Source organism: Alligator sinensis, unplaced genomic scaffold, assembly GCF_000455745.1.
Source record: "Alligator sinensis unplaced genomic scaffold, ASM45574v1 scaffold323_1, whole genome shotgun sequence".
In the NCBI taxonomy this organism is placed as follows: domain Eukaryota; kingdom Metazoa; phylum Chordata; order Crocodylia; family Alligatoridae; genus Alligator; species Alligator sinensis.
Window position 1 is genome coordinate 1,172,315 of NW_005842483.1, and position 11,798 is coordinate 1,184,112.

The following is an 11,798-nucleotide window of genomic DNA, read 5'->3' on the forward strand; positions in this document are numbered from 1 at the left end:
AGCAGGATTGGGGCTGGTAGGGGCAGCCACAAGGAGCTGTAGGGGTGGCAGTGCAGTCCAAGGGACACCTCGCCAGGGCAACGTGGAGCTTGCAGAGGCAAGGAACTTTCCCGCTCTGCCTTGACCCGCCGGGTCTGACCCACGGGGCTGTGGAGGCCCCCAGGGGATGGCAGCAGAGCAGGGAGCCTGAGCCCACAGCAGGAAGCACATGCCTGCCCCCGCCCTGCACACAGATCTGGGGGCACAGGTTCCCCTGCCCCTCCCTATGGGGGCCTCAATCCCCACACCACCCCGGCTTATCTGCAGGAGCTCCTCTCCCAGCTGCTTGGCCGCCGTGCGGGTGTACATGGCAGTCCCTGCCTGACCGCCCTCCTCCCGCTCCCCCCAGCCCCTTCCAGGCTGGAACTGTGCCAGCCTGCAGAGAGCTCTGTGCAAAAGTGCAAAATCCACGGGTTTCTCTGTTAAAATGAGAAATCCACGTTTTCCTCAGGCAAAGGGGGAAACCCATGTTTTTCTCCATTTTCCCATGGGAAATTGAAAACCCAGATCCCTGCACATCAGCCAACTTCCTCAGCAACCTTGGGTACTTCCCGTCTAGTTTTTCTAAATAATCCCTAACCTGTCCTTTGGCCACTGTTGGCTGCTCACCTCCTCCCCAAACTGTGCTGCCAGGTACAATAGTCTGGGAGCTGACCTTGCCTGTGAGGACTGAAGTAAACAAGGCATTGAGCACTTCAACCTTTTCTGCATCCTTGGTTGCCTCCCCTGTTCAGTAAGGGGCTCACACTTTCCCCTATCCTCCTCTTGTTACCAATATACTTCTAGAAACCCGTCTTGTTACCCTTCACATGCCTTGCTAGCTGCAACTCCAATTGCACTTTGGCCTTCCTGACTTCATCCCTGCATGCCAGAGCAATGCTCTTTTAGTTTTCCCTTGTTGTTTGTCCAAGTTTCCAGCTCTTATAATCTTCCTTTTTGTATTTTAGCTGACTGGCGTGTTCCCTGCTAAGCCAAGCTGGGCTTTTGTCAGACAGGGACATCAATCACCCAGCAATCACTTAGCAATCATTCAGCTAGTGGCACTCCCAGTTTTTCAGAGCACACGCCTCAAACACACACAGCCCACCAAACAAATAGGCAGGAGCCAAACACACAGGCAGCCCTGGCTCACTTACCTTTCCAAAGCAGGATCTGGTACTTCATGCCAGCCTCCTCTTCCCCTTCCTCTTAGTCCCAGTGAACTGCTTGCAAACTGCTTGCCCTGTTTGCTGCCCCTGTTTGCTCACTGCTCTGTTGGCAGAAGTGTATATGCCTACACGGGCCAGGCAAGGGTCTTTGGGTAGATGCGATATCTTTTATTAGACCCACTAAAAAGTTGGAAAAAAGTTCATTGCAAGCTTTCAGGCACAAACACTCTTCATCAGGCACAGGGAGACTCTGCTGGTGTTACGTGTTCTCCAAGGTAGAAAAGAAGCGAATGTACAAGAAGCTTGCCTGTGAAAATGCAAATGAGTGGAAGTGAGGAAGACCATGGGTAGAGCTAGGAAGGGAGGAGGGGAAGGTAGGGAAATGTGTGAAGGAAGGCAAGTGGTCATTTGGAGACAGGTTACCTGGGGTGTCAGATGTCAGGTAGGTTTTTTCAACTTCTTTCCAACTTTTTAGTTGGTCTAATAAAGAATATCACATCTACCCAAAGAACCTTGCCTGCCTGTCCTTAGACCAACATGGCTACAACCAACAACCCTATGCCTACACGATGCACTTGAATGCCAAGCTCTTCTCCCATTTGCCACAGTTCGTCTAAGTGGCTGCATAACTGAAGACTCTGCACCACCATGAAAAATGTCAACATTGTAGTGGAGTTTCCTGGGTTAGGAAGCACCACTGACCCTGGGAATTACCAGAAAGATGATGGGAAGTCCTTGGAGTCCAGAGATCAGCTGTAGCTAGTGTCTTAAACAGGGTGGATTGTACCTATAATTTATGGCCTTGGTGGAGCCTTGCAGAGTCCCGGTGTCTATGCGGTGAGTAGTTCACTGGCTCCCGGGCAGCCAGACTGTTCACGGGTCAGAGGATATTGATTATTTTAAAAGTATATGTATAAAGTAAACTAAGTCTGCTGTACCCGAGGTGAGGGCCAGCATCTTAAGGCACATGCACACATACAAGCAAATAACTGATAAAGATGGCTTTATTAAAATGGGCCCTTCTCTGGGAAGAACAGGAAGAACCAGAGAGACACAGTAGGAGTTTGGCAAACCTATTTCCACAGCAGTTCAGTCATTGCACACATGTAAGAGCTACACCTACTAGTTCTATATTAATGCAGTCAGAACTCGTGATAGAGGTGATATCTTTTATTAGACCAACTACATTTAAAAAAAAAATTATTTAATTACAAGCTTTCAGGCACAGGCACCCTTTTTCAGGCATAGGAGAAAAGATTGTAAAGTTCTCCCAGGTAGAAATGAAAGTTCATATTTCATAGGAGAGTTAAAGGTGTGGTAAAATCTCCTGTTTGGCACATGAATGCAGTTGCCTTCAGAGATTCTGGAAACAAATGCAAGAGCAGCTTGCACTGCATCCACCTCTCCATACCATGATATGCTCAGTCACAGGTAGTGCTACAGGAACACGGAAGGCACCGTGTGAGGTGAAGGGCACAGGGTGGCACGGGGCAGGGTTTGTAAAGAAACCCTTGGAGGATAAGAGATAACCTTAGGGTTATACCACCTCTTTCTAATTCTGCTCCTTCCCCCAACCACAAGCAGTAAGGAAAAGTGAATGGGACCAGGCAGAATCCTGAACGGACATATGAGAGGGAGGATAAAGTCATGCCAGAGTAATTTCCATCACATCCACATCCTTGATTTAAATACAGCCTGTCACCCACTTGCTGGCTCAACTTGGAACCAAACCAAAGCAATGCTGACAAGGGCACAAACCTCTACGCTACCCCTGGTCAATGGGAAAAGGTTCCTGGGATTCCTGAGTGAGACCTGAGGGTGGATTCAAAGTCAGTGTTCATTGCTTTTCTGCTGAGGGCAGCTCCCATGCTGGTGAGTGGCAGTGGGGATAATGGTGGCCACAGACCAAGAAACAGTCCTGGACCCAACCTAGGTCCTCCTTGGTGCTATTGCCTGCACAGCAAGTGGGAGGAGGGCAGGCCCAGCAGAAATGGTTCAAATGTGATTTTAAAAATATATGTAGATTTTTTTATAACAGTATGAGCCAAAATGCAATGAAAGAAGTGGGAAATTCCCTAGTGCCCTGGGAATCTTTCGAGCATTAGAGGCCATGAGTAGTTTCTCCAGTGGAAAATCAGTCGCCATCCTCCCATGGGAGATGCTGCCCTCGTCCGTGCAACAGCATCCTTGAATGCAGCAGGTCCAGGAGCTTCTACCGCATATTGAGCATTGGGTAGGCCACATAGTAACCCACTGTGGAGCCCACAATCACACCCAGGAAGATCCAAGTGTTGTAGGACATCACAGCCAGCATCACCAGATAACCAATCACCACCTGGATCACGTGGAGCAGTGTCTGGCTGACATGGTACAGAAACCACCTGTGCAAAAAAGAAAAGCAAAGAAAGACATGGAGAGCCCAAGCCTTGCCAATGAGCCCTGTGCAGCCCTTGGTATATGCAAAAAGACGGCATTACACCTGGAAACGGTGAGATATTCTAGGCAGCAGTGATCTCAGCACTCCAGCTGGCTGGCTTGTATTAGATAGTCTCAAACCCATAATGTGGATCTTCTTTTCCATCTCCCATCATCACACTGGATCGTGTGAGAAACAGACAGCCATGTAGAACAGGAGAGGCAAGGCATGATCCTGACTGGCTCACAATCACATCATCCTCTTGCATTATATGTTGCCTCTGCTGCTTGGGTTTCTCTGGCTTTTTGTAGTCATGTGGAGGACACAGGCCCTTGGGTGTGAAGCTCTGGTCTCATGTACTACTTCTCAAGCATTTTGGTTGCTATTTGTATGTTTTCATCTGATGTTCTATGAATAGTATTTGGGTATTTGTGAAAAACATATGGTCTCCAGAAAACTACAGTGAAACTAGTCTTAACTGAAGGCAGATATTGCTTGCCTGGAAACAGCCTCCCAGTGAAGATGATAAATGCTTCCTTATGCTTGCCTCCAGCAGGCAAAGGGCTATCTGAACAGGTTTTGCTATATAAACCGAATTCCATCACCTCCCACCCGGGCCAGAGAAGGACACTGATCACATTGGCCAGGCCTGCCTGATCAAACAGATTCCCCATTCACTGCTGCAGGGGAAGCTGAGGGGAGAACGCTCTGTACTGACATTGTGACAAAGAGATGATTCATTCCTAGCCTTGCTGGTTTTGATCATGCACATGTGAATGAGAAATCTCCTCTGATGTTAAGGATTGCTACTGCACCTGGGAACAGCAAGCAAGGCTTCCCTGGGGCCAGAAGAGCAGCCATGTCATTTGTGGAATGGGCATTTAGTGAGGGAAAACTAGGTGGGAGCGGGACGGGAGTCAGCCCCACTCTAATAACTATACAGGCCAAGCAGTCTAGTTTGGGAAGCCCATAAAGCAGAAAGATCTTAGCTAGTGTCTCTTGGACAGCTTTTGTGAGAGCCTGCAACTGAGCTTGGATTACCTTTTTTGGGTGGAGTTTTGCTGATCTTGCTCTGAGTTGACAGATGCCCTGTCTCGTTCTGCTAATGACTCCTGACTGATGCTGGTGGGGACAGACGACACTGTCCGATGAAGCAGTTTGCCTTTGGTGACCTTGATGACTTCGTACAATGCTGCCAGCAGCAGGATCACCACCACCGACAGTACCATCCCTGCAAGGCAAACACCACTCAGAGGGCCTGCAACCTCCTCAGATGGAGCCGTCCCTGCACAACATAAGCGCCACTTAACCCATGCTGCGACCAAGCCTCAGTAGCAAGTGATGCATGGAAGACTTGAAGGCTGAGTTCAAGTATAACGAACTGAAAGAGCATCCTCTTAAGCACACAACACCTGGCTCTTGGCCCAAGTTTGTCCCCTGCCCCTTTTACTCCCTCCCCACCCCCACCCTATCCCTGTCTTTTCCAGGTAAGAATCAGGCTGCCAAGATCCAGTCCAATAGGAATTAAATGGCGCTTCTTATGGCATCTGACTCTAGCAATGCCTGTGGACCTTCTTTATGTCTTCTGCTCAATTTATCTTGCAAGAGGCTTGCTCTAGCCTCATCCAAATGAAAGAGGTGAACTTGCGGAATGAGGTACAAAATTAATTTTAATGCAGATCTGGGGCATGGGAGCAGCAGCAGAGCACTACATGATTCACTGACCCATTACACAGCATAAAATCTCATGTTTTCTGTGCATTTTGTCCTGTGTCACACCCCAGTCCATGATAAAGACTATCGATGATCCTCTTGTGCTGTAAGAGAGTTAGGTAGAGTTTCACCATTCTCTTCTGCTTGTCCTTCCTGCACCACTTAGTCTTGCAGTTTGATGCATGGATCTAGTGCTTGTATAACTGTTACAGTGTGCAAAACAGGCATATTATAAACCTCACTCTGTGACTGCAGCTTCCCCCTGCTGTCCTAATCTTGGGCCTCCCTGGAACAGAGACAACCAGCTGTGGTAACTCAATCAGCTGACTGATGATCAGCTGGGCTAAGCCACTGTAGTAATCTTTGCCTGCAATGGTACGCCAGTGGCAGGTGGGTGGGGTAGTCAGAAATTTCCTAATGGGGTAACAGGGCTTTTCATGCTCTTTCAAGACCAGGAACGGAAAGCACGCGGGAGGATACATTCTCTATGGCAAGCTCCTGAGGATTCAGGTATTTTACACCTGGAATTCCTGTCATCTTGTGTGCCTCCCTTCTCTACAGCTAGATAGATAGGTAAATTAAGTACATACAGTAGCTGCCTTTAATCCCCCTCTTCAATTATCACCCAAGCAGCACAGGCCATGCCCTCTGCTAGCTGTTATGAATGAATCTGGCTATCAGCCATCCCTAATTAGCCTCTCTTAAGAACTCTGCCCAAAAATCTAGCTAGTTCAGGGATCTAAAAATAATAGTCTCTCCGGTCAGGCTGGTGCTTAATGACATGTTCCAGAGAGGAGGTCCTTCCTTTCACACGCTGCAGTTTACAGCTTTATTCTAAGCATGCTGTGACTCAGCAAGAAGCAGGGAGGTGGGGGTTATCCCCTTGTTAGGTGCAGGGAGCTTCTGGGTACTAGTCTACAAATGGCTAGTTTGGAGTCTCAGCCTCCAGCAGCTCATCCCACCACAGGGACTGGCTGGACTTCAACAACATGCCAGGCTGCAAAAGTCTTTTGTCTAAAGCCATTTGCTGGGTCCTGTGGGCAGGGCAGTCCTCCGGCATTCACAATATGTATGCCACTGAACAAAACCTGGGAAGGGGCTGGTTCTACAGAATCTGGGAGACACCAGACAGCTGCGGGTGTTTATAGACGTGCTCCAGGAAGGGGAGGAGGCAAAGTGCTTTAATTAGAGTGGCTCTGAGAGCTGCTCTAATTAAAGTGCTTTGAGCATCATGTGTATCAATGTCCCCACACTGAAAAATGGCGGCGGGGGCTTGTCTAATGAGCTTTAGTTAAAGCGCCACCTGCCACCATTTTTCAGCATAGGGATGCTGATACACATGACACTAGAGTCTGCTGAAGCAGTCATTAGCACGCTCCAGCAGACTCAATTAATTGAGTCTGCTCTGCTGCGCTGTAATTGGGCCAGCCTCACTGCACATGTATAGACACCCTCAAGACTGGTAAAGAAAACTAGCTCACTTCACCCCAGGAAGTCCTGACACTGGCTTGATTAAGGCTTAGTTTGCTGTAGCACACCACATGATTCCCTGGTGATTAGCTCCCAAAGTGCATTCAGGACTCTGCAAGCTCAGGTTTGTTTCATCTTTGAGACTTCTCTCCTTTTGGGGAAGAATCTGATTCTCAGGCTCTTGAACCTGATCTAAGAATCAGTGTGATGCTAGGTCCAAGTCACTTGTTTACTTGGCCAAAACAAGTGGCTTTCTCTCTTATATAGTCCCTTGAGTATCCATGTTGGGATAATTTAGGAGCATATCCTGGGACATGCAGGAAATGTCAAAAGGGAATCTGTCTGTATAGATGTGTGTAGATACTATTCTATACAAACCTTTCCAGAGGTAGGGGCCCTTATACCTTCAACCAGTGTTGAAGGAGGGTAAACCCCTGGGTTTTTTTTAACCAAAACAGAAGTCTTTCTCACCCACCATGCTCCCTTTATCACTCTCTCCCTCTTTGCTAGAGAGACTTACTGGCAGGTAATCCTGCTGAGAGAGGCTGTGACAGAGAGAAGTTATGCAGAACTAATTGAAGAGATTCTGATCTACAGACTCTTTAAAGCTCTTTCCAGCCCTCTATGCACAGACTTGTTTATGAATCCCCATGTGAATCAGCTGTGCTGAGCAGCAGCCATTTGGTTATGATTGGGAGCCTGAAGTGGCTTTTCTTACCTGCCGGGCTGTGGACATTCCAGAAGTCAAACAAAAGTACCACCTTGTCGGAGAAGACAAAATACATCTGGAAGAGAATCAAAGCAAAGGTGAAAAATAGGAGCTGGACTGATGTTGCGCAATGTGGAGACAGTAGCACTGCTTCCTGCTTAGCTCATCCCTGCTCCACTGCACCAGAGACTAGGATACAAGAACTGCAGAATCCTCTTCTGTTTAAAATAAGTGTAGTGCTAGTTGGCTGGCTGACAGTGGAAAGCAAAGTCCTACTTAAATACAAAACAGATACCCCAGATACTAACCACCAGTGCTCCAGACAGGGTTAGGAATTTGCCCTCTGGAAGTAAGTAGTTCTTGGCTTTTTTTCTGATAGTACCAACACCTCTTTGGTTGTATGAAAGGTCAATTGATCTGATAGAAGTTGACTTTGATCCAGCAACACCTGCTCCACAGGCCTTCAGACAGCCAAAGGATGTCATTATTTAGGTGGTTGCCATCAACTCTCTATTCATGTTCCCTGGCTGCCATCTAGGTCTCCTCCATTCTGCTCTTTTCAATCCCTCAGCCTCCGTTTTCATCTAATTGCCAGAACCTTTGGCAAAATCCATTGCTATGATTTGTAGAAAAGCAAGATGCTTCAATCAACAAGGAAAAGCTTTCTTAGAGACCTGAACCCACAATAGCTCCAGACTAGAAAGTGAGCCTCTGTTCTGTCTCCATTTCTCTAGAGCCCCTTTGCTTGGAGAAGTGTCATGGATGGATGATTTCTGCCTCAAGGGATTGTGTCCTGGAGGGCTTTCCTCTTCATTTACAGCTACAGCCCTGGATTAAAGAGACCGCCTAAAACTGCATAACTTGGCAGAATCAAAACAAAAGGCTTTGAGCATGTTTTTGCCTTTTTGGAGCTCATGAATGTACTGGCTCTTCACTTCAAAGGGCAAATTCCATTTGCTCCAGCACTGTTTGTTTAAGCTCCCTGCTTTCTTTGATAGCATCTTGGACTGGAAATTCACCTTGCACAAAGAAGAACTGAAGGCAGAAGAGAACTGAGTGGGGAGCGGGTAGGGGGGCGATGGGGCAAGAGCTGATTTTCTGAAACCACTGAACATCCCCAACTCCCAGTGAAGTCAATAGGGTGCTTAAAGCCACTTAAGAGCCAGATCAAAATTATTCCTTATATTGCAAGCTAAGTGAGCCTAATGCATGGTACATCCTTGCACTTCCAGCAAATTCTGTTCAAAGATTTCAGAGGCTCTTTGCGAGTCTGGATAGAGTCTCATGGGTCCGTGATGAGAGGTGGGACTTTAGATGAGTTATATGGTGTAAATAAACCGAGGGCCAGAGAGGTTAAAAAAGCAAGACTGTGATCACACAGTGAATTCAAACTGGAACCCAGGAGTCCAGGGGTTGGTATAGCATAATACTTGATCATGAAGCACTTGAACTCTGTAGCCCCTAAGTGCTTTGCAGAAAAGGTCAGTTTTCCCACATGTAACACAACGATGATACTGATGTCGGAGAGAGGAAGCAACTTGCCTGACAAAAATGAAATAAAAATCTTCTAAGGACTAGTTTGCAACTCTCCACTAGAAGACACTGCCTCTAAAGGCCTGCTCCTGCTCCCTCACACTGGTGTAACTTCATTGGCTTCCATGGTGGTTGACTGGATTTACATCAGTATTTCTGTGTGTGAACTCAGAAATGTAGTCCTGGCCTAACTAACAGTTCATCATCCCCTGGGCACATTTCCCTGGCCTACAGACCATGCTTACTGCAAATGTACAGTGAAGCACAGCACACCCACTTTCCATTAGATGGACCTAAAGGGATGAAAAGTTGCCACCCTAGAGCACTGTACCTTGGGCACACTTTGTGGGACCACTCTAAAGCAGATATGTTACACTGGTTTCAAGAATCAGTATGTGGAGAGGCCTGGCAGGCTCTGTGGCAGCATCCCCTGGCACCGACTGAGGGCAGTGTTAATGTGCCCTTTTGTGCCTCTCTCAATACAACCCTCAGTGGACATGCACCATGACTCTGCCCCGCACTCAGCTGGCTAGCATGAGCTGGTTGTGGGGAATCAGCTGCTCAGGCAATGAAGTCCTGCTTTAGAAGAGGATGTTGAAGATAGTTTCTTTTCTCAGTAGGGTCAAGTGGTTGCAGTGCATTTGCAGGAAGCTGCCTTTGTAATGCTCTCAACTGTACTTCCTTTTGGACAGTAAGATTCGAGAAGAATCTTCTCTCTGAGACAGTGGGTGGAGGTTTGCACAGTGATGTGCAAACACTGCTAGGGAAAACCTACTGATGGTAGGAGTTATACCAGGTTTCTCAAAAAGCAAGAGAAAATGATAAATTGGCATAGACTATCACAGCAAGGTACTGGAATCTAGAACCAGGGATGAGGCGCAAGTACAGAGGGATATGGAGGGTGATGGTCTGTCTTTATATTAACTTGTGAAGGTCCTCTAATCAAAACAGACCCTTTTTAAGACATTTGCAATACAATATGTGACTTTAAATGTTACTATATGCAGACTAGTCTATGGACTTGTTCAGATTACGGTGGGAGAAGAGCTTTTTCCGATTTGAGCCAGTTGGTCAATTTTAATAGATTCATAGATGTCGGGGGCTAGAAGACACCTCATGAGATCATCAGGTCCAGCCTCCCTGCATTTGGGCAGGAAAGACTGCTGAGGTCAGATGACACCAGCCAGGTGAGCATCCAGACATTTTTTGAACATTTCTACAGTAGGTGATTGTACCACCTCTGGGGGAGTCTGTTCCAGACCCTGGGCAGTCAAACCATAAAGAAGTTTCTCCTTATGTCCAATCTCAAGCGATCTTCTAGCAATATATGACCATTATTCCTTGTCTTCTCTTGGAGTGGCTTAGTGAACAGATGCTCCCCCCAGGCCCTGATGTGCACCCCTTATATACTTATAGGCTGCCACCAAGTCTTTAATGAATTCTTTGCCTCCGTATTCCTGAACAGACACCAGGACATCTCCTCCACTAGAACTGCGGATGGACCCAGGGGAGGCACCACCATGCCTAGGGTCAGGGATGACCTAGTTAGGAAACTTTTGGAGGGGCTGGACATGTTTAAATCAGTAGGTCCAGATGCTCTTCATCCGAGGGTGCTGAGGGAATTGGTGTGGGTCATAGAGGGGCCCCTGACATGGCTCTATGAGCACTCATGGGGCACTAGCCAGGTACCAAAGGACTGGAAAAGGGCCAGTGTGGTTCCCATTTACAAGAAGGGGAGAAAAGAGGACCCTGGCAATTATAGGCCAGTCAGTCTTACCTCGGTCCTTGGAGAAAATTATCAAGGAGCACATCTCCAAGAGCCCAGCAGGGGAGGTAATGCTCAGGGACAACCAACATGGGTTCACTGAGGGCAGATCCTGCCTAACTAACCTGGTTTCTTTTTATAATCAGGTCACAAAGTCCCTGGACGAGGGTGTTGGGTTGGATATTGTCTCCTGGGCTTTAAGAAGGCCTTTGACACTGTTTCCCACCACATTCTCTTAAAAAAACTAAGTGACTGCGACATTGATGCCTACACAGTCAGATGGGTGGCAAATTGGCTACATGGTTGCACTCAGAGAGTGGTGGTGGACGGGTCCTTTTCAGCCTGGAGGGATGTGGGCAGTGGAGTCCCCCTGGGCTCGGTCCTGGGGCCTGTACTGTTCAACATCTTTATCAGCAATCTGGATGTAGGTGTGGAAAGCATGCTGTCCAAATTTGCTGAAGACACCAAGTTGTGGGGCGGGGTGGGTACGCTGGAGGGGAGGGACAGAATCCAGCTAGATGCAGACAGGTTACAGAGGTGGGTGGATGAGACTAGGATGGAATTTAATGCAGACAAGTGCAAGGTGCTGCATCTAGGGAGAAGGAACCTGCAACACACCTATAGGCTGGGGAACACCCTTCTTGTCAACACGGTGGCAGAAAGAGATCTTGGAGTCATTGTTGACTCCAGGATGAACATGAGCCACCAATGCAAGGAAGTGGTCAGTAAGGCTAAGCGCACCTTGTCATGCATCTACAGATGCATCACAAGCAGGTCCAGGGAGGTGACCCTTCCTCTCTATGCAGCGCTGGTCAGGCCACAGTTGGAGTACTGCGTCCAGTTCTGGGCACCGCACTTCAGGAGGGTCCAGAGGAGGGGCACTAGCATGGTCAAGGGGCAGCAGGGCAGGCCCTAGGAAGAGAGGCTAAAGGGCCTGAACCTGTTCAGCCTCCACAGGAGAAGGCTGAGAGGGGATCTGGTGGATGTTTACAAACTCACCAGGGG

The 11,798-nt window shown here is 48.0% G+C and overlaps 1 protein-coding gene across 3 annotated transcripts in view; it reads right to left on the reverse strand.

Moving 5' to 3' along the window:
* Positions 1-2,193: 2,193 nt before the first annotated feature.
* Positions 2,194-11,798, reverse strand: part of SLC31A2 (solute carrier family 31 member 2) — a 19,430-nt gene continuing 9,825 nt past the window's right edge. For all 3 annotated transcript variants that reach the window (XM_014523410.2, XM_006031123.2, XM_025212773.1), the window contains 3 exons: positions 7,505-7,571; positions 4,645-4,834; positions 2,194-3,568 (listed from right to left, as the gene is read on the reverse strand). In XM_014523410.2, coding sequence (XP_014378896.1) covers positions 3,400-3,568; positions 4,645-4,834; positions 7,505-7,571 — 426 coding nt within the window. In that variant the 3' untranslated portion in view covers positions 2,194-3,399. The remainder of the gene's footprint in view (positions 3,569-4,644; positions 4,835-7,504; positions 7,572-11,798) is intronic.